The sequence below is a fragment of the Symphalangus syndactylus genome, chromosome X, assembly GCF_028878055.3.
Source record: "Symphalangus syndactylus isolate Jambi chromosome X, NHGRI_mSymSyn1-v2.1_pri, whole genome shotgun sequence".
Lineage (NCBI taxonomy): Eukaryota > Metazoa > Chordata > Mammalia > Primates > Hylobatidae > Symphalangus > Symphalangus syndactylus.
In genome coordinates, this window is record NC_072447.2 from 82,964,300 (window position 1) to 82,983,637 (window position 19,338).

At 37.9% G+C, this 19,338-nt stretch overlaps 1 protein-coding gene and 1 long non-coding RNA gene across 7 annotated transcripts in view; one reads left to right on the forward strand and one right to left on the reverse strand.

Moving 5' to 3' along the window:
- ZDHHC15 (zinc finger DHHC-type palmitoyltransferase 15) overlaps positions 1–19,213 on the reverse strand; it is a 258,275-nt gene extending 239,062 nt beyond the window's left edge. For all 6 annotated transcript variants that reach the window (XM_063634713.1, XM_063634714.1, XM_063634711.1 and 3 more), the window contains exon 1: positions 14,864–19,213. In XM_063634713.1, coding sequence (XP_063490783.1) covers positions 14,864–14,999 — 136 coding nt within the window. In that variant the 5' untranslated portion in view covers positions 15,000–19,213. The remainder of the gene's footprint in view (positions 1–14,863) is intronic.
- The window catches only part of LOC134735997 (uncharacterized), a 366,473-nt gene continuing 362,699 nt past the window's right edge, over positions 15,565–19,338 (forward strand). Inside the window, exon 1 of the long non-coding RNA XR_010119610.1 lies at positions 15,565–15,618. This is a non-coding gene — a long non-coding RNA (uncharacterized lncRNA). The remainder of the gene's footprint in view (positions 15,619–19,338) is intronic.

Consider the following 19,338-nt stretch of genomic DNA (forward strand, 5'->3'; position numbering starts at 1 on the left):
AAAAAGGATGAGTTCACATCCTTTGTAGGGACATGGATGAAGCTGGAAACTATCATTCTCAGCAAACTATCGCAAGGACGGAAAACCAAACACTGCATGTTCTCACTCATAGGTGGGAATTTAACAATGAGAACACTTGGACACATGGTGGGGAACATCACACACAGGGGCCTGTCGTGGGGTAGGGGGAGGGGGGAGGGATAGTATTAGGAGAATTACCTAATGTAAACGACAAGTTAATGGGTGCAGGACACCAACATGGCACATGTATACATATGTAACAAACCTGCATGTTGTACACATGTACCCTAGAATTAAAGTATAATTTTAAAAAGTTGGTATTCAATACTAGACAAGCTGAAACCCAAATCAGGAAAGTAATTCCATTCACAACTGCCACATAAACAATAAAATACCTAAGAATACAGCTAAACAAGGAAGTGAAAGATCTCTACAAAGAGAATTACAAAACACTGTTCAGAGAAGTCAGTGATGACACAAACAAATGGAAAAACATCCCATACTCATGGACAGGAAGAATCAATATCATTAAAGTGGCCATATTTTCCAAAGCAACTTAGAAATTCAATGCCATTCTTATCAAACTATCAACGAGATTCTTCATAGAACTACAAAAAAAAACTATTTTAAAATTCATACGGAAGCAAAAAAGAGCCTGAAAAGCCAGGGCGATCCTAAGCAAAAAGGGCAAAGTTAGGTGCATCATGTTAGCTGACTTCAAACTATACTACTGGGCTACAGTAACCAAAAAAGCATGGTACTGGTACAAAAACAGACATATAAACCAAAGGAACAGAATAGAGAGCCCAGAAATAAGGCTGCACACCTATGCCCATCTCATCTTTGACAAAGCTGACAAAAGCAAGCCATGGGGAAAGGACTCCTTAGTCAATAAATGTTGCTGGGATAACTGACTAGCCATATGCAGAAGATTGAAACTGGACCCCTGCATTACACCATATACAAAAATCACCTCAAGATTGATTAAAGACTTAAATGTAAAACCCAAAACTATAAAAACCATGGACGACAACATAGGTAATACCATCCTGCACATAGGAACAGGCGAAAGAGTTCTTGGCAAAGATGCCAAAAGCTATCACAACGAAAGCAACAATTGATGAATGGGATCTAATTAAACTTAAGAGCTTCTGTCAGCAAAAGAAACTATCAACAGAGTAAACAACCTACAGAATGGGAGACAACCTACAGAATGGAAGAAAATTTTTGCAAACTATGCACCTGAAAAAAGTCTAATATCCAGCAGCTATAAGGAACTTAAACAAATTTACAAGACAACATCAACCCCATCAAAATGTGGGCAAAGGACATGAACACTTTGCAAAAGAAGACATACATGTGGCCAACATGCATATGAATAAAAGGTCAATATCACTGATCATTATAGAAATGCAAATCAAAACCATAATGAGATACTATCTCAGAATGGCTATTAAAAAGTTAAAAAATAATAGATGCTGGTGAGGTTGTGGAGTAAAGGGTACACTTGTACACTGCTGGTAGGAGTGTAAATCAGCTCAACAATTGTGGAAGACAGTGTGGTGATTCCACAAAGATATAAAAACAGAAATACCATTTGACCCAGCAATCCCATTACTGGGCATATACCCAAAAGAATATAAATCATTTTACCATAAAGACACATGCAGGCAAATGTTCATTACAGCACTATTCAGAATAGCAAAGACATGGAATCAACCTAAATGCCCATCAGTGGCTGATGCGTTAAAGAAAATGTGGTACATATACACCATGGAATATTATGCAGCCACAGAAAAGAATGGGATTCTGTCTTTTGTGGGAACAAAGATGGAGCTGGAGGCCATTATCCCAGCAAACTAACGTAGGAGCAGCAAACCAAATATCACATGTTCTCACTTATAAATGACGAGAACTCTTCAACACAAAGAAGGGAACAACAGACCTATTTGAAGGTGAAGGGTAGGAACAGGGAGAGGAACAGAAAAAATAATTATTGGGTACTAGGCATAATACCTGGGTGACAAAATAATCTGCATAATAACCGCCATGACACGAGTCTACCTATATAATAAACCTACATATGTATCACAAAACCTAAAATAAAAGTTAAAAGAACCTAAGTTGGTATTAATTCAGACTTCATTATTCAAAAGTTAATGTGTTAATTGTAATACCTAGGGTAACCACTAGGAAAAAACTAAAAAATATACTGAAAAAGAAATGAGAGAAAATCAAAACAGGTACACTATAAAAATTCATTAAAATATAAGGCAGTAAAACAACAATCAGATACCACTACACACCTATTAGAATGGTGAAACTCCAGAACACTAATCACACCAAATGCTGGCGAGGATGTGGAGCAACAGGAACTCTCATTCATTGCTGGTAGAAATGTAAAATGGTTCAGCTACTTTGGAAGATACTTTAGTGGTTTCTTACAAAACTAAACATACCCTTACCCTACAATTCAGTAATCATACTCCTTGGTATTTAGCCAAAGGAACTGAAAACTTATGTTCACACAGAAACCTACACAGAGATGTATAAAGCAGCTTTATTCATAATTTCCAAAACTTGGACACAACCAAGATGTCCTTCAGTAGGTGAATGGATAAATAACCTGTGATATATCCATATAATGGAATATTATTTAGCACTAAAAAGAAATGAGTTATCAAGCCACGAAAAGGCATGGAGGAATCTTAAATGCATATTATGAAGTAAAAGAAGCCAATTTGCAAAGGCTACATACTATATGCTTCCAAATATATGACATTCTGGACAAGGTAAAACTATGGAGATAGTAAAACAGTTAATGGTTTCCAGGAGTTAAGTGAAAGGAAGAAATGAATGGGTAGAGCATGGAGGATTTTTAGGTAATGAAAATACTTTATATGATATCATAATGGTAGATATATATAATTATATATTTGTTAAAACCTGTAGAATGTAGAACACCAAAAGTGAATGTTAACGTAAACTATGGATTTGGGGTGATAATGATGTGTCAATGGAGGTTCCTAGATTATAACAAGTGTACCATTCTGATGTGGAATATAGATAGTCAGGGAGGCTGTGGGGGGGTGTTAGGGGAGGTGGAGAAATTTCTATGGAAACTCTGCTTTCTGCTCAATTTTGATGTGAACTTAAAATTGTTCTACAAATAAAGTCTATTAAAAATTTTAAGGCAGTAAGGAAGGGACAGAAACATAAAATAAGGTATAAGACATACGGAAAAAAAATTGCCAACATGGCAGAAGTCCCTCTTTATCATTAATTACTTTAAATGTAAATCAGTTAAATTCTCCAGGAAAAGGGAGAAATTGTCAGAATGGGTTAAAAAAAATGACCAAACTATATGCTATTTACCATGGAATCACCTTAGATCCAAACATATACATAGATTGAAAGTGAATGGATAGAAAAATACATCCATGCAAATAATAACTAAAAGAGGGCTAGGGTTGCTACTCCACTATTACACAAAATAGGGTTTAAGCCACAAATTGATAATAAAGAGGAAATAAAGAATATTATATATTGATAAACGGGTTAATCTATCAGGAAGACGTAACAATTATAAACATATACACATTTAACAACAGAGCCCCAAAATATAGGAAGTAAACATTGACAGTATTACATTAATAGTTGGAAACTTCAATACCCACTCTCAACTATGGATAGAAAAACTAGACACAGATCAATATGAAAATAGAGGACTGAAGCAATACTATAAACCAACTAGACCTAAAAGACATATGGGAACACTTAACCCAACAACAGCAGAATACACATTCTTCTCAAGTGTACACGGCACAGTATCCAGTATAGATCATATGCTAGGCCACAAAACTAGTCTTGATAAATGTAAAATCACGGAATCATACAAAGTATTTTCCTGACCACAATGGAATGAAAGTAGAAATCAGCAGCACAATGAAAACTATAAAATTCAAATGTATAGGAAAATTAAGCAATACATACTTTTTAACTGGCATATTATAGATGTACATATTCTCAGTGTACCTGTAATATTTTGATACATTCATAAAATATGTAATACTCAAATTAGGGTAATGAGGATATTCATCATTTTAACATTTATCTTTCTTCATGCTGGGAACATTCAAATTATTCTTTATTGGCTATTTTGAAATATATGATAGATTATGGTATACTGGAATCATTCTACTGATCTGTCAAACACTAGGTCTTATTTCTTCTATCCAACTGTATTTTTGTACAGATTAAACTCTTCATTCACCTTCCCCTACTTTAGTGAGAACAAAGCAACACACTCTTAAATAATCAATGCGTCAAATAATAAATCATACGTGAAATTAATTAGAAAATACTTTGAGATAAATGAAAACAAAAACACAACACACCAAATCTTATAGAATGTAGTGAAAGTGTGATATTTATGGCTGTAAATGCCTACACTTAAAAAGAACAATAATCCCAAATTAATGACCTAACTTTGTACCTTAAGGAACTAAAACAGAAGAACAAACTAAATTCAAAGCTAGCAAAATAAAGGATATAATAAAGATTATAATGGAGAAAACTGAAAATGGTAAACACAAAAACAATAGAATCAATGAAACCAAGAGTTGGAGGAGCTTTAAAAGTTCAACAAAATTGACACATCTTTAACTAGACTAAACAAAAAAAAAAAAGAGAGAGAGAGAGAGAGAGAGAGAGGGGACTCAAATTACCAAAACCAGAAATTAGAGACATTACTGCAGAACTTGCTGAAATAGAAAGAAATATAATAGAATACTAGGAACAATTGTTAAAATAGGAAGGAATATAATAGAATACTAGGAACAATTGTGTGCCAAAAATTAGATAACCTGGATGAAATGGACAAATTTCTAAAAATATACAAACTACCTAAACTGACTCAAGAAGTTGCCAAAGGCTTGGGGGAGAGGGCAATGAGACATTACTAATCAATGGGTATAAAGTTTCAGTTAAGCAAGATGGTCAAACTCTAGCAATCTGCTGGACAACATTATATCTATAGCTAACAATAACGTACACTTAAAATTTCATTAAGAAGGTAGATATTATATTGTGTTCTTATCATAATAATGTTCAAGAAAGTAAAATAAAATGAAACATAAATTGGAACCGACCTTTAACAAGTAAAAAGATTGAATCAGTAATAAAAAACCTTCCAACAAAGTAAAGCCAAAATCAGGTAGTTTCACTGGTAAATTATACCAAACATTAGGCCAGGCGCGATGGCTCACGCCTGTAATCCCAGCACTTTGGGAGGCCGAAGTGGGCAGAGCACAAGGTCAGGAGATCGAGACTATCCTGGCTAACACGGTGAAACCCCATCTCTACTAAAAACACACACACATACAAAAAATTAGCAGGGTGTGGTGGCACACGTCTGTAGTCCCAGCTATTCAGGAGGCTGAGGCAGGAGAATTGCTTGAACTCAGGAGGTGGAGGTTGCAGTGAGCCAAGATCACACCACTGCACTCCAGCCTGGGCGACAGAGGGAGACTCCGTCTCAGAAAAAAAAAAAAAAAAGAAGGTAGATATTATATTGTGTTCTTATCATAATAGTATTCAAGAAAGTAACATAAATTGAAATATAAATTGGAACAGACCTTTAACAAGTAAAAAGATTGAATCAGTAATAAAAAAAACCTCCCAACAAAGAAAAGCCAAAACCAGGTAGCTTCACTGGTAAGTTCTACGAAACATTAAAAAAAAATTACCACTACTCCTTCTCAAACTCTTATAAAAAATTTAAGAGAAGATAACACTTTCTAACTCATTTTATGAGGCCAGTATTATTCTGATAGCCAAGCTGGATAAAGACATCAAAAGAAAAGAAAATGAAATACAAATATCGCTTATAAATATAAATGCAAAACTCCAAAGCAAATACTAGGAAATGGAATTTGGCAGCAAGTTAGAGGATTATACATCACTATCAAGTGGGATTTATCCAAGAAATATAAGGGCAGTTCACTGTACAAAAATCAAACATGTGACATGTTATATTAACAGAATGAGGAAAAAAAACCATATGATTATCTCAATTGATGCTGGAAAAGCATTTGACAATATTCTGCATACTGGAATTAAAAAATGCTCAAGAAATTAGTAATAGAAGGGAACTTCCTCAACTTGATAAAAGGCATTTATGGAATACCCATAGCTAACAGTATACTTAATGGTGAAAGACTGAAAATTGCCCTCCTAAGATCAGGAAGAAGACCAGGATTCCTATTTTACCACTTCCATTCAACATTGTACTGGAAGTTCAAACCAGTGCAGTTAGGCAAGAAAAATAAATAAAAGGCATTCAAGATGGAAAGAAGAAATAAAATTATTCTTATTGGTAGTTTACATAATCTTATGTATAGATAATTCTAAAGAATCCACAAAAAAAAACTTAGTGCTAATGAACAAATTCAGCAAAGTTGCAAAATACAAGATCTACACATCGAGTCAGTTTTATTTCTAAACACTAGCAATGAACAATCAGAAGATGAAATTAAGAAAACGATTCCATTTATAATAACATAAAAAAGAAATTAAAAATTTTTATTTATTTTTATTATTGTACTTTAAGTTTTAGGGTACATGTGCACAATGTGCAGGTTTGTTACATATGTATCCATGTGCCATGCTGGTGTGCTGCACCCATTAACTCATCATTTAGCATTAGGTGTATCTCCTAATGCTATCCCTCCCCCCTCCCCCCACCCCACAACAGTACCCGGAGTGTGATGTTCCCCTTCCTGTGTCCATCTGTTCTCATTGTTCAATTCCCACCTATGAGTGAGAACATGCGGTGTTTGGTTTTTTGACTTTGCGATAGTTTACTGAGAATGATGATTTCCAGTTTCATCCATGTCTCTACAAAGGACATGAACTCATCATTTTTTATGGCTGCATAGTATTCCATGGTGTATATGTGCCACATTTTCTTAATCCAGTCTATCATTGTTGGACATTTGGGTTGGTTCCAAGTCTTTGCTATTGTGAATAGTGCCGCAATAAACATACGTGTGCATGTGTCTTTATAGCAGAATGATTTATAGTCCTTTGGGTATATACCCAGTAATGGGATGGCTGGGTCAAATGGTATTTCTAGTTCTAGATCCCTGAGGAATCGCCACACTGACTTCCACAATGGTTGAACTAGTTTATAGTCCCACCAACAGTGTAAAAGTGTTCCTATTTCTCCACATCCTCTCCAGCACCTGTTGTTTCCTGACTTTTTAATGATGGCCATTCTAACTGGTGTGAGATGGTATCTCATTGTGGTTTTAATTTGCATTTCTCTGATGGCCAGTGATGATGAGCATTTTTTCATGTGTTTTTTGGCTGCATAAATGCCTTCTTTTGAGAAGTGTCTGTTCATGTCCTTCGCCCACTTTTTTATGGGGTTGTTTGTTTTTTTCTTGTAAATTTGTTTGAGTTCATTGTAGATTCTGGATATTAGCACTTTGTCAGATGAGTAGGTTGCGAAAATTTTCTCCCATTTTGTAGGTTGCCTGATCACTCTGATGGTAGTTTCTTTTGCTGTGCAGAAGCTCTTTAGTTTAATTAAATCCCATTCATCAATTTTGGCTTTTGTTGCCATTGCTTTTGGTGTTTTAGACAGAAAGTCCTTGCCCATGCCTATATCCTCAATGGTAATGCCTAGGTTTTCTTCTAGGGTTTTTACGGTTTTAGGTCTAACATGTAAGTCTTTAATCTATCTTGAATTAATTTTTGTATAAGGTGTAAGGAAGGGATCCAGTTTCAGCTTTCTACATATGGCTAGCCAGTTTTCACAGCACCATTTATTAATAGGGAATCCCTTCCCCATTGCTTGTTTTTGTCAGGTTTGTCAAAGATCAGATAGTTGGAGAAGGAAATAAAGGGTATTCAATTAGGAAAAGAGGAAGTCAAATTGTCCCTGTTTGCAGATGACATGATTGTATATCTAGAAAACCCCATTGTCTCAGCCCAAAATCTCCTTAAGCTGATAGGCAACTTCAGCAAAGTCTCAGGATACAAAATCAATGTACAAAATTCACAAGCATTCTTATACACCAATAACAGACAAACAGAGAGCCAAATCATGAGTGAACTACCATTCACAATTGCTTCAAAGAGAATAAAATACCTAGGAATCCAACTTACAAGGGACGTGAAGGATCTCTTCAAGGAGAACTACAAACCACTGCTCAATGAAATAAAAGAGGATACAAACAAATGGAAGAACATTCCATGCTCATGGTTGGAAGAATCAATATCATGAAAATGGCCATACTGCCCAAGGTAATTTATAGATTCAATGCCATCCCCATCAAGCTACCAATGACTTTCTTCACAGAATTGGAAAAAACTACTTTAAAGTTCACATGGAACCAAAAAAGAGCCCGCATCGCCAAATCAATCCTAAGCCAAAAGAACAAAGCTGGAGGCATCACGCTACCTGACTTCAAACTATACTACAAGGCTACAGTAACCAAAACAGCATGGTACTGGTACCAAAACAGAGATATAGATCAATGGAACAGAACAGAGCCCTCAGAAATAACGTCGCATATCTACAACTATCTGATCTTTGACAAACCTGACAAAAGAATTAAAAATTTAAGAATAAGTTTTAGAAAGGAGGCTCAAGACAAATACACTTAAAATTATAAAACACTACTGAAAAGTAATTAAAGACTGAAATAAATGGAAAAGCATCCCATGTTTATAGATTGGAAGACCTGTTATAGATTGGAAGAACCTGTTAAGGTTCTCTCCAAAGCAATATACAGTTTCAGTGCAATTCCTAAAAAAAAAAAAAAAAAAAAAAAAAAAAAAAAAATTCTTGCAGAAGTGGAAAAGCTGAACTGAAAATCAATACAAAATTGCAAGGGAACCTAAATAGAAAAAACAATTTTATTTTTTGAGACAGAGTCTTGCTTGGTTACTCAGGCTGGAGTGCAGTGGCACAACTGCAGCTCACTGCAGCCTTGACTTCCTGGGCTCAAGCAATCCTCCCACTTCAGCCTCCTGGGGAGCTGGGACCACAGGCATGTGGCACCATGCTCAGCTACATTTTTTATTTTTTGTAGAGATGGGGTGTCACTATGTTGGCCAGGCTGGTCTCAAACTTCTGAGCTCAAGTAATCCTCCTCTCTTGGCCTCCCAAAATTATGGGATTACAGGCTTGAGCCAGTGCACCCAGCTAACAAAATAATTAAAAAAAAAAACTGGAGAACTCACACTTCTTGATTTCAAAATTATTACAAAGGTACAGTATATGGTACTGGCAGAAGGACAGACAAATAAATCAATGAAACAGAATTCAGATACCAGAATTAGATGCATAAATCTACAGTCAATTGATTTTTTACGATCATATCAAAACCATCCAGTGGAAGAAAGAATAGTCTCTTCTACAAGCAGTGCTAGGATAACTAGTTAGCCACATTCAGAAAAAGCTGCACTCCTATCTTACACCAGATACAAAAAATTAACTCAGAATGGCTAAAATACCTAAAAGTGAGAGCTAAAAGCATAAAATTATTATAAGAAAACACAGGGCACATGCCTGTAGCCTCAGCTATTTGAGAGGCTAAGGTGGGAGGATCACTTGAGCCCAGGAGTTTGAGATCAGCCGGGGCAACATAGTGAGGTCCCATATCAAAAGCAAAAACAAAAACAAAAACAAACAAACAACCAAAACCAACCAACCAAACAAATAAACAAACAAAAAAATCCCACAGGGATAAATCTTTATGCTCTTGCATTTGGTAATGGGTTCTTAAATATGACACCAAAAGCATAGGCAACAAAAGAAAAAATAGATAAATTGAATCTTATTAAAATTAAAAATCTTTGTATATAAAATGATACTATCAGGTATGGGAGAAAACGTTTGCAAATAATTTATCTGATAAAGATCAAGTATTCAGAATATGCAAAAAATACTAAAATTCAACAAAAAAAGACAAATAACCCAATTTAAAAATCCCAATTAAAAAATGGACAACGGCTTGAATAGACATTTTCCCAAAGAAGATATATGGATGGCAAACAAGTACATAAAAAGATACTCAATATTTTTAGTCATTACGGAAACACAAATCAAATCCACAATGAGATACACCTTCACACCCAGTAAGATGGCTATAATAAAAATAAAACTGAAAATAACAAGTCTTGATGAGAATGTGGACAAATTGGAACCCTTCTGTGCTGCTTGATGGGAATGTAAAATGGTGCAGTCACTGTGGAAGATAGTTTGGAGGTTCCTCAGAAAGTTAAACATAGAATTACCATACAGTCTAATTATCCCCATCCATCTCCCTGGTATATATACTCAAAAGAATTGAAGACCGATATTCAAACAAATACTTGTACATGAATGTTTGTAACAGCACTATTCAGAAGAGACAAAAGGTGGAAATAGCCCAAATGTCCATTAATGGATGAATGGATAACAAACTGGTGTATATATACACACACATACACACACACACACACACACACACACAATTATTCAGCCATTAAAAGGGATAAATTACTGTTACATAATACAATGCAGACCAATTTCAAAAACATTTTGTTAATTGGAAGAAGTCAGACACAAAAGAACACATATTTTATGATTCTATTTATATGGAACATCCATAATAGGTAAATCCATAGAGACAGAATGCAGATTAATAATTGGCTAAGACTTGGGGGAAGAGGGAACAGGGAGTGACTGCTTAATGCCTATGAGGTTTCTTTATGGGATAACAAAAACATTTTGGAACTACATAGAGGTGATGGCTGTACAACACTGTGAGTGCTAAATGGCACTGAGGTGAACACTTAAAAATGGTTAAATTTATGTTATATAAATTTCACCCCAATGAAATGGATACTGTTACTTTCCTTCCTCTCTAAAAAGCTAAGCTTCTTATTTTCCTGGGTCAGGAAGAATCCTTTATTTCTTTACTAATCACAAGTTACTATCTAATGAGCTCTTATAATGTGTTGTGAACTGTGATGCATGCTTTTCAGGCATCATGTTATTTGAGCCTCACAGCAGTAATACCTGGCATATACTGAGTGCTAAGCAACCATTTGTCATATGGGTGAACAACTGTAGAAGCAAGGTACATGTCAGACAACTGAGGTTGAGAGAGTGAAGGTACTTGTCCCAGGTCTCCTGGCTAGTAAATGGCAGAATTCAAACTCTAAGAATTAAAGGACAAAAATATCTCCTTTGATTTCAGCTCTAATGTAACATTAGGGAGAAAGACATCAGGTTTTATCCCTGGAAAGAAGTTAGGTCCTTAATGTTACTTTTTGAGTCATACTGAAATGCAAATTTGTTAATTTATTTGTATTGGAAAAGGTATGGCCTTGGTATCAGGCAGCCTGGATTTCCAACTCTTCACTATTACTAAATGTGTGGCCTTAGGAAAATTTGATTTAACCTTTCTGAAACCCAGGTTGCTAATTTGTTACAAGATTGCTAAACTGATGATGGCAGGAGGGACTGGTTCAGCCAGAGTTGAAAGTCACAGCTGCCTTATTCTCCTGACTTTTAAATAATGGGAACTGATGCAAAATGTTAAGAAAATACTGTGCAGGCCAGGCAAAATATATCTGAAGGCTACATCTGGCTTGTATGTCACAAGTTTTTACCTCTGCATTAGTTTAGAGGAGACTGTGGCAACATACTGCCTGGGTTTTAAGTTTGGCCATTTACTAGCTCTGTGACCTTAGGTAAGCTACTTATTCTGTCTGTTCCTCAGTTTAAAAACAAGTAATGATAGTATATACATTGGAAAGTTGTTATAAAGATTAAGTGTCTGTGTGTGTAGTCACCTAGAAATAGTACTTGTCATGTAGCAGTGTGGTGCAAGTATGTTAACTAAAACAAACCAAATTAAGTCCTGCGCTTCCTTTCACCTGTTGATATTACATGACTAAAGAAGAACTTATAGAAGGCCAATTATTTGTAGTAACTTGGTCTTTACCTTGGTTTGCTCATCTGTGCCTCAGTTTACACATCTATACAATGGAAACAGTAATGGTACCTGCCTCATATAGTTATTGTGATGATTAAATGAATTAATATATAGTTAATCTATCTACAGAACTTAGAATATTTTCTGGCACAGAGTAAGCAATATATGTGTTAGTCATTATCATCATTCATTTTTTTTTTTTTTTTTTTGAGACAGAGTCTTGCTCTGTTGCCCAGGCTGGAGTGCAGTGGCGCAATCTCGGCTCACTGCAAGCTCCGCCTCCCGGGTTCACGCCATTCTCCTGCCTCAGCCTCTCCGAGTAGCTGGGACTACAGGCGCCCGCCACCACGCCCGGCTAATTTTTTTTTTTGTATTTTTAGTAGAGATGGGGTTTCACCGTGGTCTCGATCTCCTGACCTCGTGATCCGCCCGCCTCGGCCTCCCAAAGTGCTGGGATTACAAGCGTGAGCCACCGCGCCCGGCCATCATCATTAATTTTTAAAATATATCTCGGTGAAGCTCATATGAGTCAATACTGAAAAACTCCAAAATAAGTTGCTTACAATATGGCATTGATCCTAGGAGCAAGGTCCATACCATAATAATGGTGCTGAACTTTTGACCCTTCAATCAATCATTCAAAAAGCCAAAGTAGTAAGGTCTGAGAATAGAAAAGCTTCCCAGTCATTGCATAGTCTACTTAATACATCCCAATACTGGATTGAGATACAAAAGAAAACTAGGCTAACTTGTATCTATGAAGGCAACTAATGAAATTTATTTTAAGAGCTCTTTCTGCATTTTCCATAATATCTCTAAGAAAGAGGTAAGAAAAATTCAAATTGTGATTCAGAGAGGTAATTAGAATTAGAATATAGGAAGTTATAGAATTAGAATATAGAAAGTTCTATATTGGAAAAGAGGATCATCTCCTGCCTCCCTAGTTTATCCCAGTCTACCTGGGGTAGACTATTGCTTTGCAAATATATAATAGAAGAAAATTACAAATGGAGTCAGGTCCCAGAGTTCAAAAAAGCAGCATCCTTACCATCATTTTTAAGGTGAGAAGAGTTTGGTATGAAAAAATAAAGAAGTCTCAGAAGGACTTGGGAGTGAGGGGATGTCCAATGAGTCAGGAGCCCTACTGTGAGAGGAGTATAAACATATTGGAGCCCCAAACTAGATGAATAGGGAACATTGTAGGCCACAAGTTTAAGGGTGCTGGTGATGGAATTACAGTGTCGAAGTGACAAGAGTGACAAATATTAGTGGAATCTCTTTTGAGAGGAGACAGGAATTCTTCAATGTGAGAAGACAGGGACAAGGGGAGATTTTACTGTGAGAAAAGCAGGGACCCTATTGTAACAAGACAGGATATAATATGAAAACGCCATTGTGAGTTGATGAGAGCATTGCAAGGCCAATAATAATAAGAATGGGGAACGGGGGGAATTAAGGTGGAAAATGGGAATAATATAAGGGAGAGACTTGGGGTTTGTGTCGGGAAATATTGTAGAATTCTGAGTTTGAATGCACAAGCTATACTGTGAGAACCATTTTGCAAATAAGGAGGATATAGAGTGCTCCTTAGTGTGACAGGACAGGGTAAAAAAAGATCATAGAATTATAAAAGAGGTAGTCTAATGAGAGGGAATGAGAAATGATATTCCCAACAGGAGGAGTAGAAAATATTAGAAACCCCAGTAAGAAAGAATGGGGTTTCCCCAGTTTGAGAAGATGAGACAAGTGCAATCCAATAAGAAGTAAGAAGAAATAATAAGAAACCCCAAAGGAAGTGGATGGCAGAATGTGGGGCTAAAAGTGAAAGAACACTGTGGGAGGTGGGGAGTGGGTTTCCTAAAAAAGATAACGAGGAATAATGATTAGAAAATTAGCGGCCCTTTGATGGAATAGGAGATAAATTATGGAAACCCTCGTGGGAGGGTAAAAGAGGTGACTCTAGTGGGAGAAGGCACTATCATCATGTGACAATAGCAGGGTCACCAGTATAAGGTGTCAGAAAATAATGTGGGGCTCCTAATGGGAAGGAGTCGAATGCTCCTCAAAGCAAGAAGGCAGGAGACTGGAGGGAACTCCAGTATAATGTAATCAGGGCCTCTAATGTGAGAGGAGAGGATATATTATATAATACCAATCCCATTAAAGAAAATGATTAAATGGGGGGGAGCCCACAGGGAAAGAGAATGGAGGGCTTACCTCTGTGTGAAAAGAGAAGATCTTAATGGAGTAGAATAGGGTGCACTGTGGGATCACAAGTGGACAAAGATATGAAGCACTTCAGCCAGTGTGAGAGGATCACGGGAAAAGGATAGATTCCAGCGTGTGAAAAAAAAGAGCTAGTAAGAGAGTAGAGGAAATATTTTGGAACTCTCAGTAGGAAATCCCTAGTAGGAAATCCTAGTAGGATTCTAGTAGGAGGGAAAATGGTGGGGCTCCTAGTTGGATGCATTGGTGAGATTCCTAGTGTGAGCAAACAGTTTAAAGACACAGGGTATGTTGTTTCCTCAACTTGGTACAGTAGGGGCTCCCAGAAGGAGAGCACAAAGTGCAGGTGGTTGCCCTGCATGAGAAAAGGGGGCCCTCGTGGGAAGAGCCAGGACATTATTGTGGGTAGGGCAAAGAAATAAGAAACCCCAGGTGGGAGACGATGTAGACACGGCGGGACCCTGGTGGGAGGGCGCAGGAAATATTGTGGGAAGCCAGAGGCTGGGGACAAGGAGCTCTCCAGGGAGAGAAAGGAAAACCGCAGAACACCAGTGTGAAGGTAGGGCAAACGATTATACTGGAGAATAATTTCCCCACCTTAGGTGCCCAGCCCCACTTACCCAGGCAGAGTTCAAAGACGTAGGCATAGTAGGACCAGAGCACGACGAGGACAATAACGAGCACTGGCACCCAGGACAGTACCCGGCGGCAGCACCGCAGCCCCCCAGACAGAGCCATCTTCCAGCCTCGCCGCATCTTTGGCTCGAAGATCGACCAAGCAGGCCTGCTGGCGCCGGGTCGGAACCGCTAGGGTGGCGGCTGCGAGGCTGGAAGGCGCGCTGTGCGGCACTCCACTGCCTAGCCTGGCGGGAACCCTCTCGCGGAGCGGTCGCCACCTGTGGGGCTGCGCTGCTGAGTGCGCCCTGCCTGGCACAACAGGCTTGAGTCACGGCGTTGAGGAACTAGCCATGTTGGAGCGGAAGGGTGATCCGTCAGGCAGTCGGGGCTAGCACGCTCAGAGGGAGTGCAGTCCCTCCCCTTTCTGCCTCCTCCCCACCCTGTGTTTCAAGGCTGGATGCAGGGGTGGACCTCCGCAAAATCGTGAAGCAGAAGAAATTTGGGTCCGCCCATCTGCTCTTACTGCACCGCGTCCGCCCTCTTTGTTTCTGTCTCTGTCTCTCTCTCTCCCTTCGTTCTCTTTCTCTCCCCCTGCTACCCCCCACACAGTTACACACACACACACACACACACACACACACACGCAGTGTGAAAGATGCGAGCCATAGCATCTCATAACATGAAGGCCATCCAGCTCCATCCTCCCACTGCTGCTTGAACAATATGCTTAACACGTAGTGCCGCAGTCGCTGCTTGGGTAAGTCCTCTGACAGGGCACTCCCTCCTTCCCTTTTCCCTCCCCGCAGAATCAGCTTAGTATGTTTTTAGAACAAACATTGGTATAAAAAAACAAATGAGGGAGACAGTGATTCTGAGAGTGGTCAGGGAAAACTACAAAGGTAGTGATATTTAAGCTGAGCTATATTAATAAATTCAGGTTTTCCAGGCAGATGAGAGGAGGAGGACCTTTTAGACAGAGGAAACAGCATTTACAAAGTCACAGAGTAATGAAAGTCCAAAAATGTTCCAGGAGCAGCTAGTGTGGCTTGAAGAGTGTGTGTGAAGAAGAGAGGCTAAGAATGAGACTGGGAATATGAGGCCATGGTGTGAAGGCTCTTATATGTCCTAGCATGGCATGGGGACATAATCATGTAAAGCAGATTATGAAGAGCCATCAAAGGTTTGGGGGAAATGGAGTGACATCAGGGATATGTTTTTGTGAAATAACTGGCAGGATTTGGGAAAGGAAGATGGCCTCGAAGTAGGAAGATCAATTAGGAGGTAATTTAATTCAACAAATGTTTCTGGAGTGGTTGCTTCCTGTTAGATCAACTTTGGTACAAAAAGAATGACAAAATAGTGGGCCTGACCACAAGAAGCTCATGTTCTCATTGGGGCTGCAGTTGTTCATTGACACAAGTACAATAATAGAAGTACAGCAGGCTTTTGGCATTTATGGATTTGACACTCACTGTTTTTTCCAAAGGTCTTTTACATGAAGAAATTTGTGATTTTGCTGGGATGCATGTGTGATTCACATTCTGTGTGACTACTGTGTGGGAGCAAGTGTCTCTACAAGGTTGATCTCTGTTCTTTATTTATGGTTATATATGCAGTAAATTACCTGAAGTGATAAAAGCTTTATTGTTTCTTTTCAGATTAAGCTAATTTTATGGTTGATGTTACTAAATTCATGATGCAATGAAATGCAGAGTTCATTTTAGTTACAATATTTAGTAGCCTAGTTAATTACTTGAGCCCTAAGGTTCTGACATGTATACTTAAATTTTCCAATATTCATAATTTGGGGCTTGTGGAACATGTATCTTGGGATTGACAAGGGTATACTATTTAAACCAAGTAGCCTTGAGGAGGCAATGATTAAGTGTGAAAGGGAAAGTCCCAGTTGAGTTTTGAATAATGACTAGGATTTCACCAGGAAGATAAGAGATGGGAGTAGGATTTAAGGGAGGAGGGGATTCCAGGCAAAAGGAAATATGTAGTGGCAAATGTATGTGAAACAGCACAGCATACTTGGGAGACTGCAAGTAGCCCGCTTTTGCTGGAAGATATTAACAGTAGTCTAACCAAGAGATGGTAAGAGCCTAGGCCTAAGCCAGGCTATGAGGGGAAGGAGAGGAGGGGAAAGATGTAATAGTGTTTGGGGAAATCAACAGAATTTGTCAACCAGTTGGCAGGTGAGGAGTGAGATAAGTTAAAGCTAACAGCCAGATCTCTAACTTCAATGCCTGAATGAACAATGTTGCCAATCACCATGATAGGGGCTATTGTGAGAAGAGCAGATTTGGTGGGGGAAGTTGATAACTTTCATATTTTGACATGATTAATTTTCCCTAAATCTTCCTCTTCTAAGGTAGTCCGATCACTAATCAAATAGTCTGGGGCTGGGGGCCTTATGACAGGGATAGTTCACACCCAAAGGAGCATGGAGGGCCAAGAACCAGAGAGACAAACCATGTTCAAGTGTATACATCAAGGATTGGCAAACTATGCTTATGGGCCAAATATGGCCCACTGACTTTTTTATGAATGAAGTTTTATTGGAACACATTCATGTCAATTTGTAGTCTATGGCTGTTTTGTACAATGCTGAGTTGGAGTAGTTTTGACATAGATCATATAGCATGCAAAGCCTACATTTATTTAAATTTATTTTTAAAGGCTTTATTTATTAGAGCAATATTAGATTAACAGCAAAATTGAAAGGAAGGTTCAAAGATTTCCGATATAACCCCTACCACCACATGCATAGCCGCCTCCATTATCAACATCCCCCACCAGAGTGGTATATTTGTTACAATCTATGAATCAGCATCAACATATATTTATCATCCGAAGTCCAGAGTTTCTATTAGCATTCACTATTGGTGTTGTACAGTCTGTGGGTTTGGACGAATATATAATGACTTGTATCCACCATTACAGTCTCATATAGAATATTTTTGCTGCCCTAAAACTCCTCTGTGTTCTACCTGTTCATCTCTCTCTCTCCACAACTCTTGGAAACTATTGATTTATTTTTTTTTTTTACTGTTTCCATAGTTTGCCTCTTCCAGAATGTCATATAGTTGGAATGATACAGTATGTAACCTTTGCAGATTGGCTTCTTTCACTTAGTAATATGCATTTAAGATTCCTCCGTGTCGTTTCATGCCTTGATAACTCATTTCTTATTAGTGTTGAATAATATTCCATTTTCTGGATGTACCACAGTTTATTTATACACTCACTCACTGAAAGACATCTTGGTTGCTTCCAAATTTTGGTCGTTATGAATAAAGCTGCTATAAACATCCATGTGCAAGTTTTTGTGTGGACATAGGTTTTCACCTTATTTCGGTGAATACCAAGGACTGAGATTGTTGGATCATATGATAAGAGTATATTTAGTTTTGTAAGAAACTGCCAAAGTGTCTTCAAAAGTAGCTGTGCTATTTTGTGTTTCCAGCAGAAATGACTGAGAGTTTCTGTTGCTCTACATCCTTGCTAGAATTTGATGAGGCCAGTGTTCTGGATTTTGGCCATTGGAAAAGTCTGTAGTGGTATTTCATTGTTTTAATTTGCACATCTCTGATGACATATAGTGTGGAGCATTTTTTCATATGTTTATTTGCCATCTATATATCTTCTTTGGTGAGGTGTGTATTCAGGTCTTTAGCCCTTTTTTTGAGATGCTTGCTTTCTTATTGTTTAATTTTAAAGAATTTTTGTGTATTTTAGATTACAGCTCTTTGTCATGTGTCTTTTGCAAATATTTTCTTTCAGTGTGTGGCCTTTTTATTCTCTTGATAGTGTCTTTAGCAGAGCAATTTTTTTATTTTAATGAAGTCCAGCTTATTAATTCTTTCTTTCATGGATTGTGTCTTTGGTGTTCCATCTAAAAAGCCATCACCAAACCCAAGATTATCTGGATTTTCACATATGTTACATTCTGGGAGTTATACAGTTTTGTGTTTTATATTTAGGTCTGTAATCCATTTTGAGTTAATTTTTATGAAGAGTGTAAGGTCTGTGTCTAGATTTATTTTTTTTGCATGTAGATGTCCAGTTGTTCCAGAACCATTTGTAAAAATGATGATCCTTCGTAGCACTTTGGGAGGCCGAGGCCAGTGGATCACCTGAGGTCAGGAGTTCGAGACGAGCTTGGCCAACATGGTGAAACCCTGTCTCTACTAAAAATACAAAAATTAGCCAGGCGTGATGACATGCACCTGTAATGCCAGCTATTCAGGAGGCTGAGGCAGGAAAATTGCTTGAACCCAGGAGGTGGAGGTTGCAGTGAGCCGAGATTGCGTCACTGCATTCCAGCCTGGGCGACAGAGCAAGACTCCGTCTTTAAAAACAAAACAAAACAAAATGAAAAAAAAAAAAAAAAGCAAGATCTTTTCTCCATTGTATTGCATTTACCCCTTTGTCAAAGATCAGGAGGTTTTATTTATGTAGGTCTATTTCTATT